Source organism: Lepisma saccharinum, chromosome 3 (assembly GCF_977018435.1).
Source record: "Lepisma saccharinum chromosome 3, izLepSacc3.1, whole genome shotgun sequence".
NCBI classification, from domain to species: Eukaryota; Metazoa; Arthropoda; class Insecta; order Zygentoma; family Lepismatidae; genus Lepisma; species Lepisma saccharinum.
This window is the reverse complement of record NC_139231.1, coordinates 66,027,090-66,054,587: the sequence shown is the minus strand read 5'-3', so window position 1 is coordinate 66,054,587 and position 27,498 is coordinate 66,027,090. Positions and strand designations below refer to the sequence as shown.

General features: G+C 37.8%; 1 protein-coding gene across 1 annotated transcript; it reads left to right on the top strand.

The window, feature by feature from the left end:
* The first annotated feature begins 6,710 nt into the window (after positions 1-6,710).
* Positions 6,711-17,447, top strand: LOC145985560 (uncharacterized). The gene is made up of 5 exons (XM_083119631.1): positions 6,711-6,793; positions 9,103-9,315; positions 12,139-12,241; positions 13,693-13,835; positions 17,207-17,447. The coding sequence occupies exons 1-5, from the start codon at positions 6,711-6,713 to the stop codon at positions 17,445-17,447; spliced, it is 783 nt and encodes a 260-aa protein (XP_082975757.1).
* Positions 17,448-27,498: the final 10,051 nt, after the last annotated feature.

The window sequence follows — 27,498 nt, the reverse complement described above, 5'->3', positions numbered from 1 at the left end:
ACCTCCCAGGTTTGGAAACCAATCGCCACCACTGAATGTGGATAATCACGAAAAGAACGTAAATGTAGTACTGTAAATTATACAAAATGTACGACTTTTAGGGAAGAGGTATCCTTGCGCTGCAAAGATTTGTGGATCCAGCTTTTGTCTCTGTATTACATTTATACATTTACACGTTTTGCGTGATATGTCACATACACAGTGTAGCTTTGCCTGATGGACGAGAGAAAAGTTTGAATAAAATAAACTCTCCAATGTCGTAGTGGTTACGTCCTAACTTGTAGTCAAAGGGTCCCAGGTTCGATAGCGGGTGGAGGCACATAGTGTTTCGGGTCCTGTGTTAAACTGTAGGTCCAGTCCCGATTAACCTGTCTATGCATAAAATGGGCTTGAAAACTGAAAAACGGAGCTAAGTTCTTCATGTGGACATGTGAATAATATCACAAATAAAATTTTCAGATAATGTTACCAGTCTGTTTGACTTGCAAGGCGATTCGAGATGTTGGTAATTTAAATTATTTATATACCTCTACACGTAAAAAAATATATCTTTCCATCAGAATTCTTTTGTGGGGTACGATGTGCAAAATATATATAATGTCCCTTAAATATGCGACTATAGCCTATATCTGTGTGTTTTCTTCTCATCACTAGGTAAAAGTCTTACATCAGCTACTTCCGAGTGTTAACAGATCGATGAGAGCTGAACTTCTGGCGAGGATAATAACAGGTGAAGCGCACAAGGAAAATAAATTGATGTTTGGAGACAGTTATGGTAGTGTCTACAGAAATGAGAGGAGCGTTATTATTCCTCAGTATTATGTGACATATTTTCACTAACAACTAACCAATTCCCTCTTGTTTCAAATGGCAAATGTACTGCCGATGACAGTTGAGGTTTTTCTTACCTGAGTGTTTGTTTCTCGCTTTTGAGCAAACAATTCAGGTAAGTTAGAGTTTATCACGAAGTAGCAGTTGCTTATGCTTTTGTAGAATTGAGGCTTTCCTGAGAAAGAATGTTGTTTCACCAATTTTACTAATCTCGCTCTACCCAGACGGAGAGATGAAAGAAAGGTTGAAGGATAGAAGAAATAGATCAGGGGAATTCGTTTGTAAGCCACGTTTGGGCAACTCGTATGCTCTTGTGCAAGCTGGAGAGCGTAGTCCTCCGTTACGGTGTTTAGTTCAAAATGAATATCACATTCTTCTGAACGTTTACCACAGGTCAAAAATCCACGCCTTTCAGTGTTAACTTCAGCTTGGATAATGAGGGGAAAATTCTGGAGCCATATCCAGCAAGTAGGGTGGATAGTTAATTCTATAACCGATTATCTGGCGAGAACTTGAGGCACGGTGATCAATGAATGTGCTGGAGCATTGTCATGCAGGAGAAACCATTTTCCTGCTTGTTCCGGATTCTTTTTCAAAAGGCGATCGCGTACCTCTTTGTAGAATGATCCAGACAGTCTCTCAGAAAGACACGATTTCGCGTGTAAATGAATTGAAAAATGCGATGAGCATTGTTTTTTTCTATCGATTTCCTGGGTCACACGCTATTCGGTTGTGTGACATTTGGTGGACGTCTACTGCTGAAAATAGTACGATTTGTAACCTGCGCCAATGTTCTGTAAGAAATTCTAGAAATTCTAGCGACGACAAAAGTAAACGCCTACATTTTCAATCGTCACTGATCACTACTGAATCATATGCAATATTTTTTTACAGAAGGTGGAGGAAGGTATATACTGAGTAATTCTAATAGTGACACCACTTGTGCATCTACAGCCACAATAGTTCAGAAACGTTTTCAATGTACTATGTAATTTTAGACTTAGCTCTTCATTTCCATTTATATTTTAGAGGAAAAATGTTTCAATACTTTCTTAATATATCGTCGTATGAGAACCAGAGGAACGTAACTCGGTTTTGTTTAACGTATCACCACTTAACAGCTCTATTGCAGTCAGTTCGACACAATGTGCATTGATTTAAATCAGGTGAATTTTTTCTTTTAAAAAATGCTGATTTAAAACACTTTAAACAAATAATTTATAGAATAATGTGCATATGGATTTTAAAAATATCAGAATCACTTTTGGTGAAAACATTAATCTTATAATCATTTAATGGTGTTAATTAGGCTCTAAGAAAGGAAAAGAAAGGAGACAAAATATATATGTACTGATGGGGTGAAGCTCATACGAAAGGAAATGTAATATGTTTACTTTAAGCACACTTACATTTCTCTTGATTTAAAAATCAATAATTTTATAGGCAAAAATAACAAACATTTGGTGTAGAATAATATACAAAATATTAATCGTGTTAAACCCTAAATAGTGTCATTATCATTAAACTATAAATAAACATGGCAGCTACAAAATTCAGCTACAAAAAATGTAAAAAATATGTTAATTATATAGTACATCCAGAACGTTATATTTTTACTGGAAGAAGGAATTACTGAAAATATTATGGTTTCATTAACACACCCAACAAACATTTCCTTCCATAGTATAATCATATATATTGGCTACAGTGTCAGATATAGAAAAATATATATTTACACATAATTTTTTATTTGCTTTAATCAAACTATTGAAACATTTTACACCCGGTTCGATACCCGGTGGAGGCACATAGTGGTTCGGATCCCACTTTAAACTGTAGGTCCAGTCCCGATTAGCCTTACTGTGCATAAAGTGGACTTGAAACACCAAATCAATCAATCAATCAATCAAACGTATCTCTAATTTACTGACACTTTCTAGAGTCATTCACATTCCTAAGAATACATTATTTCCTCTCTCCCGTAAATTTAATAAATGGAAGCTACATCGCTCTGGTTCTCACATGATGACATAAAAAGGACGAAGGGACTCTCCTTATCATATGAAAAGAGTTCTGAAATTTTAATTTTATGTGCATAGTAAAAGGTAAATGCATGCAATTATTCCTTTCTTATTCAGTTTCTGAATGGCGTACCAAAAGGAGAGAAAAAATATCTTCCACAACATGAAATTACACTCTACTTCACGTCTAAAATTGAAAGTGCAACATATTATAAGAATTGCCTGGAAGTTCTGCGCTGAGTATTGCCTTGAATCTTCACTGCATGGTCTCAAATACTTAGGTGAATCTGGAATAAAGGCTGTGGAGAGGTAAGTATATAATGTTATAATTCTCGATGCCTGTATATTATCAATGAACAACTCGATCTACGTAGTTTATGAATAACCTTTACTTGGGATAGATGCCTAAATATGCAAATACCCTTTGTTCCTTGACACTATATTGATATGCCTTCACACCGTCTGAGATAATACGATTACCCTTTAAGACTAAAGAGCATACCAAAATTTAAATTTAATGGCTATTGTTTTTTTTCTTAGTTTCGATCCAGTATTTATTAAATTACAAGTCCAAGTGTGTTTTACACGAGATGAGTCTAACTTTTGTCGAATAGTTTGTTTTATTTTTATTTGCGTGTAATGGAACTTTAATTTACCAACCTCAGTGGCGAAGTGGTTATCACAGTGCGCTAAGATGGCACGGGTTCCGGGTTCGAATCTCGGCCTGGGCATGGGTTTTCTTGGTGACTTCATCAATTTCACCACTCATCCTCATAGTTGCGAATGGCCAAAAGTTTCAGAAAAGCTAAGGAAAAGAACCAAATTCAATAAACCAATCAATCATAAGTACGCATCTGCCACGTCCTCTCACGTGAGCATCTGCCAGCTTAGCACAGGGTAGAAACAATGAGATACCTCTGGGTACAGATCATGGTGACTAACACTACGAATATATGGAAAGAAACAATAGGTTTAACCAACTACGGAGGGTACAATTCGTAATATATTCTTGAATAACATGTACAAAGACTAGATAACTTTGGAAATCTTTTCATACAATATTTTTTCTTCTATTTTTATTTGTTATTAATTGCAGCCAATCTTCTTCTTTGAGCTTCTTCTTCTTGGCTTCTTCTTCTTATAATTACTAATACATCTTCTTCTTATAATTTCTAAGGCTTCTTCTTCTTGGCTTCTTCTTATTATAATTACTAAAGCATTTTCTTCTTATAATTACTAAGGCTTCTTCTTCTTATAATTACTAAGGCATCTTCTTTTTATAATTTCTAAGGCTTCTTCTTCCTGTAATTATTACTAAGGTTTCTTCTTCATGTAATTATTACTAAGGCATCTTCTTTTTATAATTTCTAAGGCTTCTTCTTCTTATAATTACATAATTTACAAATTCCTGATGCTACTTAAGTTTCTTCATCTATGTAACATCATCCTTTCCTTATTCTTTATTTACATCTTTTGGTTCGTTCATTGGTGTTGCCTTTTAGATCCTGGCTGGATTGATTGTCACTTGTACGTGGATCATATATATATATATATATATATAGTATATATATATATATATATATATAGAGTATATATATATATATATAGAGTATATATATATGTATATATATATATATATATATATATATATATATATATATATTTGTATATACTTCCTAGAACGGTATGTATATCTAGGTTCTGCAGCTTATATGCACGTTCTTGTTTGGAAACGTCGTGCAATAGACCCAGTGGATCATAGTTGATGATTGGAGATTGTATGATTTCTCTTCCTTCCCTTTTTCGTCTTGCCAGTATAGATTCTCTCGTTTTCCTGCCTCCTCTCTTTCCTCGTTTCTTTGGCATCACCTTATACAAATTGACGGAAATATTAAGAAAATCTATCTCCCAGATATACAAAGAGAAAGGGGTTAGTTTAAGATCGCCGCCTAGCCGGCGCTAACCTTAACTTGGAGCTGCAATAGATGCGCCTACCAAAAGTGCTTGGGTGCCTGCAGTGAAATGGCGCTACACCTGGGAAAACAACCCAAAAGCCGCACGAAACTCTCAGTTCGTGGGAACCGAAATAGACCCAGAATCGTAATTACAATTCGACTACTTTACTTTTATATAATGATCACTTATGCTATTACTGAATATTAATTACCCTTTCCACCTTATTTATATCCTGTTATTGTGCTAAGTTCATTTATTTCTTTCATTATAATTAATATTAATATCTACAATCATTATTTCACCACATCAGCGTTTCCCTTTTTCCTTTTTACAATGGTAGCCGTTTTCTTGAGTGCTGCCATCTCTAGCCCACTTTCTAAACTGCTTTATGCATCATCAAATATAAGCGTCGTTCTTTTTGCATGCTGCCATCTATGATCCTCTACCTCAAACAACAACAATGCAGTTTGTATACGTGACGCATCGTTGCTGGAGGGCAAGCGATGTTACTTGTTCACTGTTCACTTTACCAGGGAACACGCCCATGAAGACGTGGGCATTGTGTTTTCGGTCGCAATAGTAAACTATTCTAGGCTGTTAGGGAAAATCCACTTAAGTAAAAAAAATGTAACTTTACAGCCTATAGTTAATTATCTTTATTCATTTAATAGCAAACATTACAGATATGATATACAAGTTTCAGTATGACTGTTTAGAATGCCCAATATAAAGTTATAATATTTTCTGCAATTGATTCAGTGTAACTTAGTTGGAAGCAACAGATAGTCGCCCTTTATGACACATGTGACTTTTCCTGAGCATAGAATTGCTGAACGTAATATGAATTATCTCTCCACTTCTCTCTGGCCGTGAGGAATAACAAAGGAAATCAGATGACTCCTCGATATATCAGAAACTAACTACGCCTACTATCCGTGACAAAAATATTGAGCCCTCGGTTTACGCGCTTACAAAATTGTACTTCGTGGGAGGATAAGGTCAAATATACCTCATTGGAAAGCTTCGAGTATCTACTTTTTAATAAGCGTTATATGAAAATTAATTGTAACTTTATTTTCTCATTATAGCGAAAAATTCACTGAAAAGTGTTTTTTTCTTCCAATTTTCATGAACAGGAAACTTAACACCGTGCATTCATAATAAAACTGTACATATAATATTGAGATTTTGTGTACTTGAAGTTTGATTATTTTTGCACCTCTGTGGAAAAATCAAATACATATCTTTACTAGATACTTCAGAAACGGACATTTTAGGGAAACGTGCAAACTTCAAATGCATAATTTCAAATTCAATGAAATTGCAAAAAACTGTTGATATAACGCATTTGATCGAATTCCAGAAGTTTGGCGTGTGTGCCTGATATATAGTCCCATATATTAATTATTCTTTCGCACTCCTAATATGGTAAACGGGTGCATGACGTATGCCCGGGTGCGGCCAACCTCAGACTCCGCGGGCTTAAGGCGAATTAATTCCACAGCGTTGCCGCATCGCTGCACTTCGCTGCGAGACAAGTGGAAGTGCGTTCCGTCGAGCCGATCCAAAGTATTATCGCAGCATAAAATAATTAATAAAATATTTCTCATATTGCAAGTGGAGTACTGCTGTACTGCAGTTTTGTTTCTTTTCATTTTTTCTATCTTTTATCTTCATATGAACGTCGTTTCCTTCGATACCCGGTGGGGGTACATAGTGGTTCGGATTCCACTTTAAACTGTAAGTCCAGTTCCGATTAGCCTACCTGTGTATAAAGGGGACTTAAAGAGAGAGAAAACAATTCAGCTTTATATGAACGTCATTATTATTATTTTATGTCGCACACTTAAGCAAATATATTGAATGCAACATTGTTCGATGAAGACGATTTGAATGAAGTCGATGAAAGATCCAGTCTTCTCTGAATACAATAATAACGCGCCTGCTGTGTATGGTGATTTCATAACAAAGGGAAACAGAGAGAGGTGCGTACCAGCGATAGCAACCCATAAAAATTATATTTAAAAAAATGCTAATTTGAAGCCTACATGCTAACTAACATTTTAAAATATATTTTGAACAAAGATTCATGTAAATTATATTTATCTTGCAAAATTCACTTAATCATCGTGTCGAGTAGTGGTGGTGGTTTCAACATTTAACGCGTTGCTACACATCCCAAATGAAATTTTTCTTTTATATTTGTCTGTTTCACAGCTGCAACTCTTGTAATAAGCAAGGAGTTGTGGGTTCATTAAGAGAGCCATAAGGACTAAAAGCATTAATAAATTTTCAATGAATATAATGATTGAAAGGTAAAAGTATAAAATGCTGTTCATAATGGATTCTATTGAACTGCATAATTAAAATAAAAGTCGTGTATCTTTGTTCTCACCACACCTTGCAAAAACTCGCTCAATAAAATATTGGGTCCTTCTTTTCCTTCCTTTCTAGCTGATGCAACTTTTTGTTGTTCCCTTTCTTCTCTACATACTTTTCTCACTATGCTGAACACTCCACCGTGCACGTGACACTTTGGTTTATGTCATGAGATGCGCCCATTCGTTTTTCCTGGTCGAAATATCTCTTGGCACTGACTATCATTTCTTTTGTACCACTATGATATTCCCGTCTTGCCATTTTCATGCAACAAAAGATCACTTCAAAGAACCGCCATCACTCAATACTCTGCGTAAGAACAAACACGCGAACTTGTGAGAGACCGACCGACTGCCTTGATAGAATGCACCTAAGAATTATTATGTATATGTGAGAGCTCAGACAATAATTCACGGCAGGAACCGACAAAAGAAAATTTCGGCATTTCTACAATATTTTCCTTTGCGCGACACATTGTTTCGGCTCATTTTTCGTGTCAAAGCTGCTTGGACGCGGAGTTTAAAGGGCAAGCGGAGACGCTTGGCAACAAAACTCACTTGTTCCACGTGCTTTCTTAGCAACGACGTGAATTGCGCGGGAACTGGTTGCCAAGAAAAACTATTCTCTCTGTTGTTTTTAATTCGCACCGTGTGCAAGAACGAGATATGGAAATTTGATTTTTATTCCACGGCTATCATTCTGATATGCAATTCATGACCATTGGGCCGACTATTACTGAGATTGCAACATCATAATTAATTATTAATTGTGGCTGTTCCACAGATGCCATCTTATTTGGCTGAGATATTTCATAAACAAGCTACAATCAACAAAAGAGTCATATTTTTGCGATGGTTTTACACGAAGCTACACACAATTGAATTCGACTAATGTAAGAAACACACGCAAAAACTACACTTTTACGATCATATTTGTCTGAATAGGGAACAGACAGACTTAAAATTGATTTGTTATGTTTTTATCTAAACGCAGACACTTATAGCTTTCCAATGAGCTATAATTGACTTTTTTCCTCCCACGGAGTACAATTTTACAAGTACGCAAACCGAGGACTCAATATTTTTGTCACAGATCAGTAGGCGTCGTTAGTTCCTGATATATCGATGCGTCTTCTGATTTCCTTTGTTATTCCTCACGGTCAGAGAGAAGTGGAGATATAATTCATATTACGTTCAGCAATTCTATGCTCAGGAAAAGTCACATAAGTCACAAAGTGCGACTATATGTTGCTTCCAACTAAGTTACACTGAATCAATTGCAGAAAATATTATAACTTTATTTTGGGCGTTCTAAACAGTCATACTGAATGAAACTTGTATATCATGTCTGTAATGTTTGCTATTAAATGAATAAACATAACTGAAGCCTAACTCCGTGGCGTACTACTACTCTATGAGTTCAGGGTTCGAATCTCGGCCTGGGCATACGCCTTCTTGTGAGTGTTCCTTCAATTTCATCACATCATCTTCTCATTCTCATCGTCGCGATTAGCCAAAAAAGTGGCATAAATGCAAAGTAAACCATATCAATAAATCAAGGTTAAAGTTGAAGTGTTGTTTTCACCTTCCATATCTTCGAGACAATTAGCAAGCCGAAAGACCTGTAAATTTCCATCTTCATGGGAATTAATATTCTCCTTTGGTTGTCCACTTGTCTGTTGGAATGAACAATAAACCGATACGATACGTGTTGACTGCTCAGAAAATGCTACCACAAGACATTCAAGGCGCTGTAACTGAGCTATTGTACATAACTGTTCTTTCCCAATCTGAACTAACCTCGTTTGTCAGTTGGTTTAAGAATGTGTAACTAATTAAATATCTGGTTTCCAGTTGCTCGTGGTTTTCTAAAGAATATCCATGCATCATATCGCTCATCACTTATTTCCTTCTAGATTGTTTTGGTTCGTTGCTTTTGTCGTAAGCACCTTGTTATGTTCCTGTCTCATTGCAAACGCTTTGGAGAAGTGGAGGAATTCCCCAGTCATAATAAGCTTCTCCTCAACACCAAGCAGCATTTCAGACATTCCGCTCCCGGGAGTCACCATATGCAACCAAGACAAGCTGAGGAATGACTTCAAAGTTCCATCCATACTTGACTGGACCAGGTAAGCTCATAATCTTACTGGTTTTTTTGTGTTTTTTTTTAACTTTTTTGCGGTTAGGAATGCTGCGTTTCACCAATTGGAACATTTGTTCAGATTTTAAAGTAATTACAAGAATTTCAGCCCTACACACTAGGTTCACGAAATACTGTTCCGGTATTTATAATATATACTAGCTGATTGCCCGGCGTTGCCCGGGTATTATTTATACCAATCTTCTATTAGACAGGAAAATAATGAATTCTAACTATACTGTAAAATGAAACTGGAGTTGAACGGCATTGGGAGTGTCACTATTCATCGTAGCGACCCCGTAAACTATGGATTCCACACTAATATCAGTCGTTTTCGATTATTTTTACTTGTCACCACCTTCCCACCCGAACCCCCAGGGGTGCCAGCGGTGTCTTGGAGTTGAACGGCATTGTGAGTGTCACTATTCAATTTTGCTACCCCGGAAACTATGGATTCCATACTAATATCGGTCGTTTTTCATGTCGCCCCCTTTCCACCCCTATCCCTAGGGTTGCTAGAGGTGTCTTGGAGTTGAACGGCATTGAGAGTGTCACTATCCATCTTAGCGACCCAGAAAACTATGGATTCCACTCTAATATCGGTCGTTTTCGATTATTTTTACTTGTCACCACCTTCCCACCCGAACCCATAGGTGTGCCAGCGGTGTCTTGGAGTTGACCGGCATTGTGAGTGTCACTACTCATTTTAGCGACCCCGGAAACTATAGATTCCACACTAATATCGGTCGTTTTACATGCCACCCCCTTCCCACCCCCGCCCCGAGGGGTACCAGAGGTGTCTTCGACTTGAACGGCAATGGGAGTGTCACTATTCATCTTAGCGACTCCGAAAACTATGGATTACACACTAATATAGGTCGTGTTACATGTCGCCCTTCCCATCGCCATCCATAGGGGTGCCAAAGGTGTCTTGGAGTTGAACGGCATTGAGAGGGTCACTATTCATCTAAGCGACACCGAGAACTATAGATTCCACATTAATATCGGTCGTTTTACATGTCACCCACTTCCCACCCCCAACCCTAGGGGTGCCAAAAGTGTCTTGGAGTTGAACGGCATTGGGAATGTCACTATTCATCTTAGCGACCCCGAAAACTATGGATCCCACACTAATATCGGCCGTTTTACATGTCACCCCTTCCCACCCCCACCCCTAGGGGTGCTAGGAATATCTTGGAGTTGAACGACATTGGGAGTTTCACTATTCCTCTTAGCGACCCCAAAAACTATGGATTCCACAATAATATCGGTCGTTTTCGATTATTTTTGCATATGATCCCCTTCTCACCCCAACCCCTAGGGGTGCCAGGGGTGTCTTGGAGTTGAACGGCATTGGGAGTGTCACTATTCATCTAACGACCCCGAAAACTATGGATTCAACACTGATATCGGTCGTTTTTGATTATTTTTACATGTCACCCCCTCCAACCCCACTCCTAGGGGTGCCAGGGGTGTCTTGCTCCCACAGTATTTCTTTGGATATTGCAAGTGATACGTGTTCCAAGTTTGGTTGAAATCGCTCCAGGCCTTCGAGAGTTATGCTGGAACAAACACACACACACACATCCATTTTTATATATTAGATAGATTTCCAAAGTTAAGTAAGGATTAAGTTGCAACATGTGTATTCTCCTGGTACACACATATGTCAGTTCATGCAGGATCTAGATTTTGAAACAGATTTGAGTTTCTGTAACTGAAATGTTGCATTCCTTTCAAGAACTGGTGTTCAAATTTCCTGAGGGAGAGGAGAGCAAACAATTGCACGAATGTAGTGAACGAATTCTGGCAAATCTTACCCTTTGATTATAACATATCCTCAAAATGCACTACATCACTGACACGTGGACTTCTTCCACAGCGCCCCGAGATAAACAATGCCTAGAAATAAAGTTTACAGAAATGCAACAAACGCCTTCTCTCGAATAGTCGAAGCCATTGAGCCGACCTCGTGGCTGAGTGGTTAACACATCACGCTACGATGCCAGGGGTCCCGGATTCGAATCCCGCAATGGGCATGGATGTTTGTGAGTATTCAATCATTAATTTCATCATATCATCACTCATCCTCATCTTCGCAAATTAGCCAAAAGTGGCGCAAAAAAGCGTAGTAAAATAAAGCAAATCAATCAATGGAAGTAATTCAGGATCGTATAGCTGCTCTTTATCGCTTCCCACACAATACCAACGATGTGTAGTGTTGTCAACTTTGATATAAAAGTCCTTATCAGGGCGGATAGAAGCCTAGCATTTGCAGTAGTGACACCAGTAGTAAGTATAACGCGATAGAACTGAAAATATTCCAAAATCCAGGTAACCTACAGTCCAATTCTAGATTCGAAGTCAGCAGCATGAAATATTTTGTGCCACCGGAAATTATTCAAACCTTAATTTAGACGTTCATTGATTGATTTGGTGTTTTAAGTCCACTTTATACACAGTAAGGCTAATCGGGACTGGACCTACAGTTTAAAGTGGGATCCGAACCACTTGTGCCTCCACGGGGTATCGAACCCGGGATCCCTTGATTACAAGGCGACGACGCTACCACTGCGCCATTGAGGAGGCCCTTTTTAGACGTTCAGAATTAATAATTACTGAGAGAGAGCATGTTAGTTATAACAGTGTTACAAGCTATGCGTTACAATCATCACCTTGTGATATATAAGTGTTAAGACTTTGTGCTAAGAAATTGACATAAAGAATGTACTATTATGTTTCTAAGAGTACGAGTACTAGCAAATTGTGGAACGAGTACATCCTGGTAACAGTTTTAAATTATGTCTTGCAGGTATAACGTGGAAATGAGTTACCTAGGTTTAACTTGTCCAACTGCTTACTCCCCATACTTTGAAAAGGTGAACGAGGAAGACTTCTATGAATTCATGAGGAGGGTGAGTTGCAAACTGATTCACATACGCTATGATTACCATAAAATGCATTAGTTGGGTAGGTAAGCTGAAAAAGTTTCACTTATGGCAAGCAAGGTTTCTCCTTTCGTCTCCAGTTAGTTCAAGGCATATTTAAAGAGCACAACCCACCAAGAACATACAATTTAATGGCCTTGTGTCTGCTACCACATTGTCTTCAAACATAGTGGCCAGTAAATTACACCTAAAGTATAAAAATTTTTATGATAAAATTATTGCTACATGTATTAGACGTACAAACTGAATCAAAGAAAATCGAATAGTAAGTAATCCTCAGTGTTCGGAAAGTTACTTTTAAGTTACTGTGAATTGTTTATATGACATAACAGCATTAAAAATAAACATTGACATTTTATATTCGATTGCTTTGCCTCCATGCAAAAACAGACCATTTAATTGAGATATTAAGGACTAAAAGTGGTAAACGTTGTAAGTGCCAAAAGCGAAAGTGTTGGGAAATCGCATCGTTCCGCACATCAGCCCTTACGAACGTGCACACTAGTGACCTCTTTACACGCCCTTTGAACTACTTACAGGGCTACCAGCTTCTTTTCACGTTTACCACATTACCAAGCATGGCACATTTCACAGTTTAACGTGGAAAACGGTGTTTGAATTCTTGTGCCACTTACAGCGTTTACCAATTTTAGTCTTCAATTTGCCAGGTTCAAGATTTTGCCAAACGTCATCGCTGTAACTTTCCCAATTTATGAGAAGGAAGTGAATTTTGCAGTTATTCCAAATTGCACTTCTTGATTTACGTACTTACTTACTTACTCTCTAGCACCCGAAGGTTTATGGCTGCAGCAACACAAGCCTTCTATCTGCCCCATATCCTGCGCAAGATCAATCTAATCTTTTCCATCCTTACCGATTTCCTTTAGGTCTATGTCAACGTTATCCCTCCATCTTCGTCTTGGCCTTCCTGCAGGTCTCTTTCCATCAGGTTTCTCAACAGGAATCCTGTAGACTCTTCTTTCCTCTCCCATTCGTGCTACATGGCCTGCCCATCTAAGTCTTCTTAATTTAATTATTCTAATAATATCGAAACATGAATACATATTATGCAGATCTGAATTATGTAACCTTCTCCACTCACCTGTCTCCTCATCCCTTTTAGGTCCAGATATTTTTCTAAGGATTTTATTTTAAATTACGGTACTCTTTAAAATATTGATACACCTGCCAACTTTATTGAATACAAAAGTACAGTACAGAGCAGTAAAAACTGAAAATACAAAGACATTTTGTAGGAAATTTCACACATTTCCACCTTACATTTTCATGGACTGGAGAAACCTTTTGCTAATGTTTAGTGCCACGAATTTAAAGAAAAAAAAATTGAACAGAATGTTATTGACGAAATAATTGTACATTAGAATGCATCTCAGCTTACATTACGTCTGTCTTTGCAGGCTACAACCAACGATACTTATGCGTTTCCTTACGTTTCTCTGGGTGGCCAAAGGAATGTCAGCGTGAGGCCGCTGCTAAAATTTGATGGCCGTTGTTCCACTATCAACACGCTGCCCCTCGTAGATGTTTACACCGAAGGAACGTACGTTCATTCGCAATTATTCTCTTCTTTCTTCCAATGTCCGTTATTTTACGACGTTTTTCTCTCTCTTGGGTTAATAGCTGCGATGATGTACACAATGATACATCCAGTAATGAATCCAGGGGGTGGCCCAAGCGGTATCCCTCCCCCCGGAAATTAAGAAATCCACCCTCGAAAATTTCAGTAACCTGGCAGAGCGTTCGGACAATAGCTAACAAATTTGGAAAACGTTAACTTTCGTTTTCTTTCATGCACTTTAAGGTAGAACGTACTTTTTCTGTGTTTTACGTAGTTTAATAAGCACTGATTCAGTCCTCTTCATATTAAAAGTCAAAATAATGAACAAATTTAAATTATTGTCCATTTTGAAAACTGCTGAATTAAGAAGTACGGAGGATCAGGATACACTTCAAGCTTGTGTGAAGATGTCCTCTGCTGAGGGGGACAAGGAACCTACAGAAAGTTAATTTGATGATGCCATCCACAGATATGCTGTAGAATGCCTACAGGCCTTAATTTGCTGCAAATGTAAATTATTGCACGCTATATTACTGTTTTGTTGATTCTCATATTCTCATTCTTAAAATGATAGTTAATTATACCTAATTACACTTAATTTAATTTAATTACATATCAGATGCAAGGGAAAATTATAAAATATTAGTATTCTTTTATTGGTTTTATAATTTGATGCCTATGAGAATCCCCCTTGAAGTTTGATGGCACCTCCCCCTCCCCCCTCCTTTGGAGAAAAATGGCTGGATTCAACACTGGATACCTCCATGACTTAACCACGATTCGAACCTGCGAAAGCTGACTGTCGTAGCACGTTAGCTGGGTACATTTATAAAATATTTGTTTCTTATGCATTTTGACAACTAAGTTAGTAAATCAGGAAAAGAAGGGGAGAATAGTTTATGAACGGAATTCCACTTAATTTACTTAAATTTGCATTTGACGTGTGATATTTCAGCTAAATTCATTTTAAAAGTTTTCTTGTCTCTTTGGAAAGGGGAGGGGGGTTAGGCAGATAAATATACATGTACTGTTCGACTGAGGAACTTAATATCCTGGCCTCCTGTTAATTTCTGGTATATTTTCAGTTGCTGTAACGTTGTTGGAAGTTAAGAATACTTGAAATAAGCAACAAGATCTAATGTCCCCAACACAAAACTCATCCCTCTACGTTATCGAATTGGCATAGTACGTAGCCTACAGATGAACGCCGGAAATTGACTCGTATATTTCTAAAAAAAAAAAATACTGAATATTAGCACATGAATTATAGGAAGTATCTTTGATGTGACTTTTTCAATAAACGTGGATAACTAACTGCATCTTCTTAGAGTAGTAATTTAGTTTCTTCTTCGCATTCTGTAGAACAGCAATAGAATCGCTTCAGTAACTATTCTTATGATTATGATCATATGATTATAAATAATTATTTGTATTTTGCATATTTTAGTGCAGATTCGTTTAGTTCTTATTGCATATTAGCATGCATGTTTTTCTAATTTTTAGTGTATAAGGTATGAATCCTCTGTGAACTTAAGACAGCAGTTTATACAAAAGAAGAAAAGAGACAGACACATAACTTAATAACACAGACACAGATAGTTAGTTAAGAATACATTAGAAATTAGCTTAAGCACGAAAATAGTATCATTTTTAACGAGGGAGTTTTGTTGAGTTTGAGATTTTGTTTCAAGTCCACTTTATGCACAGTAAGGCTAATCGGGACTGGGCCTACAGTTTAATGTGGTATCAGAAACCCTGTGTGTCTCCACCGAGTACTGAACCCGGGATCCCTTGATAACAATACGACTACGCGTGAAACAATATGTGATAATCAACGATGCGTATTATCAGGAAATTGTCTTAACTTATATATACACAACTAGGACATCCTCACATTGTATGGACAAGAGACTAATCTCGTGGAATTGCATTAAGACAAGATGTCCAGTCACACAGTCAAAAACATCGCTGGCATTCTACAGACGGATGGTAGCGAAGACGCTTTGAAGAGTCTCGATGCCAGTCGAATGGACTAATTGGACTTCTGAAATGCCGCATTTCTTCACCTAAGGTACGTACAATCACCGGCAATAAAAATAGGGCACCTATATCCTGAAATACTATCTTCCCTGCAATGCATTATGTGTTACCTAACACTACGGCGATGGGCAAAATGCAATAGCATTGGCAAGTACTGCTATATCTGCAGAGTTAGGCAACACACACATAATGCACTGCAGGAAAGCCAGTATTTCAGGATGTAGGTGCCCTATTTTTATTGCCGGTGACTGTACATGTAGTAACCGGTTTATGGAAAGCTTGCCAACAGGTGTGGGATAAGACAACCAATAAAAAAAATATCCCTTTCTATCTCAATACTCTCACTGAGGGCCTTCCACCATTATTAGGATTTCTACCAAAATGAATGTTTATTATCCAAGTAAACAACTTTAAACAATTGATAATAACTACTATTTTAATTGGTATATCACTATTAACCTTGTATTATTATTTACGAACCTCACTAACAGCAATATTAATAAATTACAAAACCAATATATGAATTATTAATAATAAACCACTAAATCTAAAGAACAAATGCTATCAGTAATTTCAATTTTCATATCAATTTCCGGAATTATTCTAGTCCAGCCAATTTATATATCCTTTTAAGGTTTTAAGTTAATTTTAAACTAATAACCTTTAAAGTCATAATTAAAAGGCATACTTTTAGGCTTTAATACCATTGTATTACCTTGAAATTGCAGTCCAAAATTATATATATATATTAACTATAAAGCCAAAATTAATGAGAAAGTTAAAACTCATAAATAAATTTACAGTTTACTACCTATTATTCAGTCATCCCATTTTTGCAACGATGATTATTTTGTACTAACCAGAAATACATTGGTATAATATATTTAATTTTCGGAGTATGATCAGGAATTGTTGGAACATCATTAATTATTCTAATTCGTATAGAATTCGGATAACCAGGAAGCCTAATTAAGGATGGCTTTCCCGATGGCGTAGTGGTAGCGTCGTCGCATTGTGGTTCTGATCCCACTATAAGTGTAGGTCCAGTCCCGATTAGCCTTACTGTGCATAAAGTTGACTTAAAACAACAAATCAATCCAATCCAATCCTAATTAAAGATGATGGAAACTGCGATGTCGGGCAATAGTCAAGAGTGCTGGCCTTCACATCGAACACAAACCGGTAATGAAAGACAGGACTGTCATAGGTGAGCGAACACATTAAATCGTCCAGATGGAAGCGAATCAACCTCTGTATTTGGCGATATTTATAGTATGGTATTCGATATTTTTCATCTATCCATTCTTTTGCAGATGTTTCTTCCCGCAAGAACCGGATGCCAACAGAACGAACAATTGGTCTCCCGAAGACGGCTACACTCCCGGCGATGACGTCACCCAGTCTTTTCCTCTCAGGGTCTTGGATGGCGGACCTTCAAACGGCCTGGTTGTGATAATCCGATGTGATGAAATGTTGGGACTTTCGTGCGACAATCTTTTTCAGGAATATGTCAAGGTAGAAATACTTATAAATATTGACTTTCATATTGGTTGATGGTTGTCACAACTTTGCGAGTGGGTTAGTTGCGTTGTAGAATTTGTAAAATAGTTACTTGAGATGAGTAATGTTGTTTGAGGGCAATAATCAACAGAAGTAACGCAATGTGACGGATTTGTCCGTCCCTTTTTCCGCATGTTTTCTATCCGTCCTTCCGTCTGTCAACTATGAGTATCTCAAAAATAACATTGGCTTATTATTACTAGTTCAATAATGAAGGCGTTTCCTTATTGTCAATGCAAATTAAACTTCATATCGAACTTGAAACCAATTTTAAATTACCGTATTTGCCGTTGTGTAAGACGAATTTTCTTCCTTTAAAAATTAGTCTGAAAAACAAGGTGAGTTTTAACGCCGATACTCAGTTTTTATTACCTCCTAGAAATTTTCTCTGTTCAGAGTTGGACGATTTCTTTCTTGCTTCATTGCAGTGTGTGACAGCATTCCAGTGACGTATACTCTGTTCCGGGCATCTCTGGAGCAAGCGAACGAAAACAAGTTTCTGCGCAAGTGACTCGAGATGGCTCGACCAATGAACACGTGAGAGGGAACGGGATTGCGTGGGTGGGAAGCGACTGCAGCAGCTTGTACTCCAGAGATTCCTGAGATAGAGTATAGGGTGTATACGCAGGGATGCGCATGCGTTGTTAGTTATTTGGCCTGATTAGGTAAGTAATTTGTCGAAAGTACGTATACCGTATTTGAAATACTGTAAATGAATTATAATATTCTGCAATAAAGATTTTCCTCATAAATGTGTATATGCCGACAAATACGGTGTATGTTGACTGGGTATATTACAAAATAAAGCATTACAGAGAAGAAATCTTGTGCAAAATAACTTATATTTTCCTTCTTGCCATCAGGTCATAATCCATAGTCCAAACGATTCCCCAATTCCAATTGAGAGCTATTACTACGCATCTCACGACACTTTCACGGACATAAGCATAACTCCAAATGTGATTAGAACCAGCAGGAGGTTAGCTGACGTCTCTCCGCAGAAAAGAGGCTGTTATTTTCAAAACGAGAGAAAGTTGAAATTTTTCAAGATGTACACCCAAAATAACTGCAGGACTGAATGTTTCGCCAACTTCATCCTTCTTACTTGTAATTGCTCCTACTTCTTCCAACCCAGTAAGTAAGTATGTGTATGTGTGTGTGTGTGTGTGTGTGTGTGTGTGTGTGTGTGTGTGTGTGTGTGTGTGTGTGTGTGTAGAGTTATATACGTGTTAGCAGTGAACTATTTTATTTGTTGGTAATATTTAATTTAAGTCGTTATCTAGCGTAATATAGATCCATGATAATAAGTTATTTTTCGAAAGCTTCCAGAAACTTCTTATAATGTTTATTTTTGCTTTGTTCTTCCAACTCAGAAGTTTCGTAATGAGGTTATTAAAAATTTTGTAATTTGATTCTTCAGAAGTATAGAAATGGTTTCCTCACACTAACAGTATGACAATTAAACCACAATTAAAAGGTTTAAGTAAATGTTTAAAATTCACTACTTGGATCAGAAATCAAGTTTTTTGTTTGTTTACAGGAATGAAAGATGCCCCAATTTGCGGTCCAGGAATGAAAACACCTTTAATCTATGTGGATAGTAAGTTTGAGCTCAGTTTATAGCACAACGAAATAGCTATCAACAGCAAGTTTATTGCCATACAATTATCCATATTTCTCAGTTCATCCGACAATTTATAGCAAATTAAATACCAAATTACCAGGAAATGTACATAAGCATTGAAGAGAAAAATTTCAACAGGGCTGTAAGGGGTGAACTTCCAAGTAGTTCACCCAATTGTCAACCTCACTTCCACGTAGTACACCCTGGACTGCATTTTGCAGACGAACGAGGCCCTGGCGACTGGCCCTATGGCCAGTATAATTCTGTGTGTTGTCCTGTGCCTTGTCTTTATGTGTGCTGAGTGCCTCTTTACATCCTCAGCATTTAACCAAAATCAGAATATTTTAATATTTTAGTTACAACACGACATTACAGTCATGTTTATTTTAGTTCTGTTAACCTAAGTCATAATATTTTAGTCTTCCAACGTTACAGTTATCTTATTAGTTACAGTTTAGTAAAGGTAAGGGGCTGGACCCCCTATAAAGTGACGAGTTCAAAATAGCCTAAGTGCTGACGGATCCAAAATTTTAAATTCAAATTCAAATTCAAAACAATACCAACAGTGATTTGTGCACTCAAACAATATAACCATCCCAAACTTTGCGACAACTATTCATGTTTGTTTAAAAATAACTCCCACACAGCAGCAAGAATTTAACGGAAGGAAGTTTCTTTAAGTGTAGTTTCTTTTCAGCCATTGCTGCACTTGGAGACATATATGGACCTAAAAACTGCAATTGTCTGCCGAGTTGTTTTGATGTCAGCTACGAAGTAGAAACTCTCGTATCACCAATGAATCCATCTACAGTCAACCAACGCTACTACATTCCACGTTTCTCTCCAAGGTATTGTATGTAGCTTTGTACTATATTAATAATATGAATATATTAAGGTAGACTGAGTCTTCTGCAGATGCCAATCATTATAAACAAGAACCTAGGCGGAGAGAGCAAGAACTCATAATAATTCCAATTGTACGCCCAACTGCAAAATAAATAGTATGAGAATTGACCATAACCACTTTCATTCAGTCTGTTTTACTCGATAATGGATTGAAATAACAATATTAATAAACAGAGGAGATATGCTTTGAATATACAGAAAACCATTTCTTAAAGAAACAGAGGATGAAGAATAAAATAAATAAAAACAGCGACAATTTGCCTACTATTATCTTTGCCGTTCGCTGTACAATGCAATTGATTGAATACATGGATAGGTCAGCATTAGAAGCTATTTGTAAACTTCACATCATTCAGGGAATATCCCTTATCGAAAACCAAAGAAAACATCTTGTCGGAAACCATGGAAAACCTCTTACAGAAAACCAGGAAAAAATCCCTTATCGAAAACTAAGGAGAACATCGAAAACTAAGGAAAGCCTCTTACCGGAAGCTATGGATAACCTCTTATCGAAAAGCAGAAAAAAACACTTGTATGCTACTATAAGGTATGTTGATTTTCAAGTCTGCACAAAGTGATAAGTGTTCCTTGAATGAAGTGTTCAACAGAATCTGGTTCAGGGTATTTATTTTTGAACTTTTCTTTTGCCAGAGAAAGCACTTCATTTTACTACGGATGCCATACGACTAAAAAGTGTATCTTCTCCGCTGCTGAGAACTCACAGAGACTTTCATGCTTTCCAGTCACTTTGATTGTAAAGATAATTGGTGATTTTTTTATGTCTATATCTGTTTTCTAGATAGCCCACTTCATAAAGCATCAATTGCTTTTTTCAGGGGTTTTACATTGTTGTTGGGGCAAAGTCTTAGTCTAGGTTCACATTTATATATCTTGGCATCTTCATCTTCTATTCACCTGAATAGAACGATCAGGCTAGCTGCAAAATAGAAGTTCAAACAAAGAAATAGAAAACAAGCCGTCCAACTCATCACCAGGTGCCAAATATTTACGCAAAGGACGACAATGACATGATACATATCGATGCGTGAACTGTAACAGTACATTCTACAGTTGACCATTTGAACACAATGGACATAAGGAATATTATGTATCGATATATTATTTCTGAAACAGCAAGTTTTTGCTTCCCATATCTCTCCGAATCAGTTCAGTGAGAGATATGAGAAAGAGAGAGAGAGAGAGAGAGAGAGAGAGAGAGAGAGAGAGAGAGAGAGAGAGAGAGAGATGGTACTGATTGATTACGATATCCATAAAATATTTACATTTCACCATTACTTCTTTATGAAGATATATTGAAATTTCTTCCCTTGTGAGTCTAGGTTAAAAAAAATTTAAGTAGGATTATGCTTTAATATGGGAAATTTTGGTACTAAGAAGGGAATTTTAATACACTCCTCACAAAAAGTTTGGAATATTGTTATATTAGGCAATAGGTGATAGGCACAGTGGCGAGAAGACGAGAACGTTCACCAGACAGATACCACGTGTTGTTGCATTCCAAGGCCATGTCTATCACCTATTGTCTAAAGTAACAATAAGTTAAAACGTTTTGTGAGGAGTGTATTTTACGTAATTATAAAAATAGTGTACATGATGAAAACCGTCATGAGAACACGAATTTATCGAATATGTAAATATTTGTATCCAAAAATCAATAAACGTTACTAGAATCACTTATCGTTCTTAATTTATTTTAGTGAAAAGTACATCGGAATGAGGATTTTCTTCAAAGATAGAGAGTTTTTCAGCATTGAACGAGGGGAGCTCTACAGCACAACAGACTTTATAGGTATGTTTTTTTATATTGGGGATTATATTCAATATGTCCTAACGACATCGGGAACTATACCCGTGTGCTTCCTGCAGGAAGGATTATTCAATTTATTTATTGAATGATTTGCTTTATTTTACTTAGCTTTTGTGCCACTTTTGGCTAATTTGCAAAGATGGGGATGAGTGATGATATGATTAAATTGATGAATGGACAGTCACAAACATCCATCCATGCCCTGGCCGAGATTCGAAGCCGAGACCCTGGCGTCGCAGAACGATTCGCTAACCACTCCGCCACGGAGGCCGGCGATTATCCCTTATAATAAATAGCCGACCGAGGAGATTTTGGTAAGTTTCCTGCCTAACACGGAAGAAATGCATATGGGCCAATAGCAAAGTAAGGGCAATAAATTATTACTAAGGTAGAATTTTATGAGGGATGTGGTGGAATTCCTCCTTGGTTGGAAATTTTGGCTCTTGGAGAGTTACATAGGTAATTGATATTCGTAATGTTCTAAGAATATTTACTACAACTCTTGTCCAGTCTCACGGCGGACGGTCTTCATGCTGGCAAGGGAAGTGGGGAACGGGGAATTCAGCACGATAAGAAACGCAGCAGCCTGTAAGTCGAGGTGCGAGTAGTACTTCTTCCCGCCACGGTCGTAACTCCAATGCTGCTGTTTTGTTGGTTTGCTGCTTATTCCTCGCTCCCCAATTCCCTTGCCAGCATGAGAGCCGCCTGCCGTAAGAGTAGACAAGACCAATAGGATTCCCTCATTTGCAAAAATTTTCAAAACCAACATTGTCTGGAACAACGATCTTTGAACAAATTTAACACGTAAAAACAAGATGTCTTTCTTTTTTTAAATTCAGCTAACCACAGCGTCAACTGTAGCATGATTGTCCTGTAAAAGTGTGTCTTTCAAATCTTTTAGAGAATTTCAAATATTCTGACGGTCTATATCATAAGAATAAGGTAGATCAGTGGTTTTCAAAGTGTGCGCCGTGGCTGGCTTACAGGGACGCCGCGAAATGTTCCAATATTTTTACTGATATGACACTTACTTGTTAGTCTATACTTGGTTTTAGTACTTTTTTATATAAAAAATGTTTCTGAATTTATTAATGTGTTTATTTTTTAACTTAAGGCAAGCAACCTACCCACACTGACTGAGCGTTGCAAGTGTTAGATAGGCCTACATTCTGACTTAGGCGCCAATCTTGAAACACTAAGGGCGCCGCGAAAAGAAAATATTTGGGAAACGCTCAGGTAGATGATCAAGCACTTAATTGACAGGCTGGTCAATTTGCTGTAATTTGAGAAAGTTGTATATCAGAAAGAAGATGTCTTTCGCCAGTTACCCGTACCATAGCACTCTGACGACAATGAGATACACACACATTCACAGAGAGACACAGAGAGACAGAGAGAGACAGACAGAGAGAGAGAGAGAGAGAGAGAGAGAGAGAGAGAGAGAGAGAGAAAGAAAGAAAGAGACTACTTACTCTAGGCTCGAAAAATGTGAACATGAAAGCAGTTGCCTTATCACATGTTCAAGGAGTGCGTGTTTCTACTCATCCTGTATTGGCTGGAAACTTTCTAGATTTTAATAATACATCCATGTGTATATGCTAGGGGTGTGCGGGATCCCGAAAAGTCGGGACCGGTATCGGGAACAAAATTTCCCGTCCCGGTCCCGACTTCGGTAAATGACTTCCCGAATTTTCGGGATCCGGAGCAGTTTGGAAATACAGAATGGTCATTTTAAAAAGTCGTTATTTCTCGACGTTTTCTGCATTGTTAATGTCTGGAACTTATCGAAAATCGTTAGTTTTTGTACCAGAAATGCAAAAACAATCAGTTAAAGTGAAAACTACGTGTAGAATTCGAGATTTTCAGAGCTTCGGGAAATTGCGAATTTTTCCCGTTCCGAATGTCGGGATCAATAAAATTTCCCGTCCCGATCCCGTCCCGACCAAAAAAAAATTCTGTCCCGCACACTCTTAGTATATGCACAAGAAATATAAGTGTTATGTGTAGGTTTATACGTTTAGGTAACCCACGATTCAGTTTAAAGATTTAAAAAATATATACAGAGTGTTCCGTTCAAATCTCCCTAATTTCAATTAATTACTGTGAACGAAGTACGATGAATTGTGAAATAACTGTAACACCAAATGAAAGGACAGATCTTCAAGTTTTGTCTTCATGACTTGAAGTTGTCGGTTTGCTCACTACGCAGTGCCACGGTCGCATAAATAAAAATGGCTACTCTTCAACAACGCGCGCAGGCAGTGATGTGGTATGCTGAGACAAAATCTGTGATTGCAACGCAACAAAATTTCAGATGAGTCCACGGAGGAATTGCACATGATGCTAAATCAATTAGGCTGTGGTTTAGTAAGTTTCTAACAACCGACAGTGTCCTAAAACAATCTGGTGAAGCTCGCCGTCGTGTGTCGGAGGAAAAGGTGGAAGAAATTCGAGCGGGGTTTCAGAGAAGTACGAGTAAATCCATCCGCCAGGCATCTAGCCAATTGCAATGTGCCTCCAACAACAATGCATCGAGTTCTGCACAAGCGGCTTCGGTTGTATCCGTATAAAGTGCAGATTGTGCAACAATTGAAGCCAGATGATAAGCCGCGTCGCAAAGAATTTGGTATGGAAATGCTGCAGCGTATCGACATGAATCCTCACTTCCTTGGCAACGTCCTGTTTTCAGACGAAGCAATTTTTCAAGTGTTGGGGATTGTCAACCGGCATAACGTACGGATCTGGGGATCTGAAAACCTACATGTGTACAGAGAAATTGAATGTTTGGTGTGGTCTAATGAAGGACAGGATCATCGGTCCGTTTGTTTTCAATGAAGATACAGTAACAGACCCTGTGTACTTGGACATTTTGGAGCAGTTTGTGTACCCCCAGGTTGTTGCTCTACAACCGGACATCATGTTCGAACAAGACGGGGCTCCCCCGCACTGGGGTCTGGATGTTCGGAGGTCCCTCAATTCAACATTTCCTAATCGCTGTATTGGACTCGATGGACCGATACGGTGGCCGCCACGTTCACCTGACCTCACTACGCTGGACTTCTTCCTCTGGGGTTACGTCAAGGATTGTGTGTTTCCGACTGCAGTGAAGAACATCGCAAAGTTACGAACCCTCATACATGATACGATTGCAACAGTAACAGGGGACATGTTGGAGAGAACATGGCAAGAAGTTGAATACAGACTGGATATTGTTCGTGCTACCAATGGGGCACATGTGGATGTGTATTAGTGTGTGAAAAATAAAATTGATGAGTTTTTCTTCAATTCTCTGAAATTTCATTGCTCTGTCATTCATACTTGCTTTCCTACGATTAATTGAAATTAGGGAGATTTGAACGGAACACCCGGTATATCTGTCGCTGTAATAGCCAATGTTATTTCGCTGAGTTCGAATTCGGACCTTGACATGGATATCCTTTGTGAGTCTGTCGCCTCGTATTCAAGGGGTCCCGGGTTCGATTCCATGTGGAGGCATGTAGTGGTTCGGATCCCACTTTAAACTGTAGGTCCAGTCCCGATTAACCTTACTGTGCATAAAGTGGACTTAAAACACCAATTCAATCCAATCCAATCCTTTGTGAGTCTCTCTTTGTCAATTTTATCTAATCATCACTCATGATTAGATTAAATCATTAATTTGCTGTTCTAGTAAAGAATACCTTTCCATGTTGGAGAAAATTGTTTGTGGATATATGAATATTATAGGTAATATTATATGCAGGAAACTACGAGAAACAAAGGTAATTTTTTGTAACATCCCAAATTATTCCATATTAATGTTTCTTTAAACAATATAATCAATAAATAGTAGAAAAGACAAAGTTCTGATTAAGATTAATAACAATGGAACATATGGCTGTTACATAAAAAACTCATATCTGTTTTAAGCATGTAAAACAATACTGATATCTTCCATATTTTTTCAGCCAACTGCGGAGGCATCCTCGGTCTTTTTTTAGGATTCAGCACTCTCAGCTTAGTAGAGATTGGCTACTTCTGTGTCTTGAGACCCTTATTGTGGAAGAAAAGCGGCAAAAGGGAAAATTTCGCTGCTCCTCTTCCATTTCTTCACTGAATACCAGGATACCTGGAAACGTTCAGGAGTTCAAGATAGCTTCAAATGTACAGGTAGATTCAAAAGTCCCTTAACACCTTCTATATATTATAAAGGAGTAAGGCTGGGTACAATTGGTCATGATAGAAACAGATTAGGCCTAATGGGAACCATATTGGTGTGTTCCAAGCAGACGTCCGCCATATTGTTAGCCGCCATATTGAATTCAACTCAATTTTTTTAAAAAAAATGGGAAGCAGACGAAGTGATATATCAAATTTGGCTAGAATTTCACGAGAAATGCAGTGCTGATGGTTATATCTACATATATTTAACCAGTAAAAAGTTATTAGTGAATGCTTGTATCCACTTGCTACTTTTCGAGGTGTCAGAAAAAAAGCATTAAAATGCCTCTAACGCGTCAGTATCGCATCGAGATCATTCTGACGTCCAGGGTGTGAAGTTCACGTGCCATTGCACATCCTGTCTTTTGTCTTTATGACTACTGAGCGTCCCTTTACAGCTTCATCTGATGTCTGTTGTGGCAGAGTGATCAGCATAGTGCCATACGAAGCCAGATGCCTCAGGTTCGAACCCTGGGTAATCAATTTATTATCTGTACTTTCGAAAGTATTAGACTTAGTTGCAGCCTAACGAAAGCGATTTTGGCTGTGTGAGAGACACTGTGCCAAGCTACATACTTTACTTAAAAACTCTGTCTATCATGCTTTGTCGGACCGTAATGAATTAACTCACAGTAAAGTTAGAGCATTAAATGGGTCACAATTTTGCTATAGATGTTTTAGAACAGGGGTTTCCAACTTGCGGCCCCCGTTGCCTTTCTCTGCGGCCCGCGAAGCCAGTTTGCAAAATACATTAATTTTATTTATTTTTATTCAAATACGTTCTTTTTTTACTGAAGGAACGGATGCTCTGTGAAGAAAGACAATATCACAGGTAGAATTGATTTTGCAGTCAATAATGATAATCAGAAGAATCTAAAGTGCCCTAACTTTCTCTTCACACCATACATTCCACCCCTTCGCTATGCGGAATGAACTCGCCCTCTTCCGCGAAGGCTTCACTCTGTGTCTTTAGAAACAAACTGCAGAGCGGCGCTATAGAGATCTGTTTTACTACGCACGAAGTACGAAGAGATTTCCAGTGTTCCAACTCGGATTGTACTGTGACTGATTGTTAAAGTTTGTGCAAATATCGAAATGAGCAATATCTCCAAAAAACGTAAGATTGAAAATTAAAATAGCTTCTCTCCAACTTGAATTGCGTGATTTGAAAGGCGATGTGTTCCTTCAAACTAGGCAAGAAAAGGAGCCAGAGTTTTTCAAATACCTTTCAAAGGAACGCTTTGCAAACCTTCGTAGTTTTGGGCAAGGAATGACATCGATGTTCGGCAGCACATACACGTGTGAAAGTGTTTTTTTCTTCAATGAAGTTCATCAAGAACCGCTACAGAAGCAGACTGGCAGATTCTTCACTGTTTCACCTTCAGAGACTTTCAAAAACAGAAATTGAAGTGGACATTCCAATTTTAATAACAGAAGCAGATCGGGCTCAATTTTCACATTGAACACTTACTATGAAGGATTCTTAT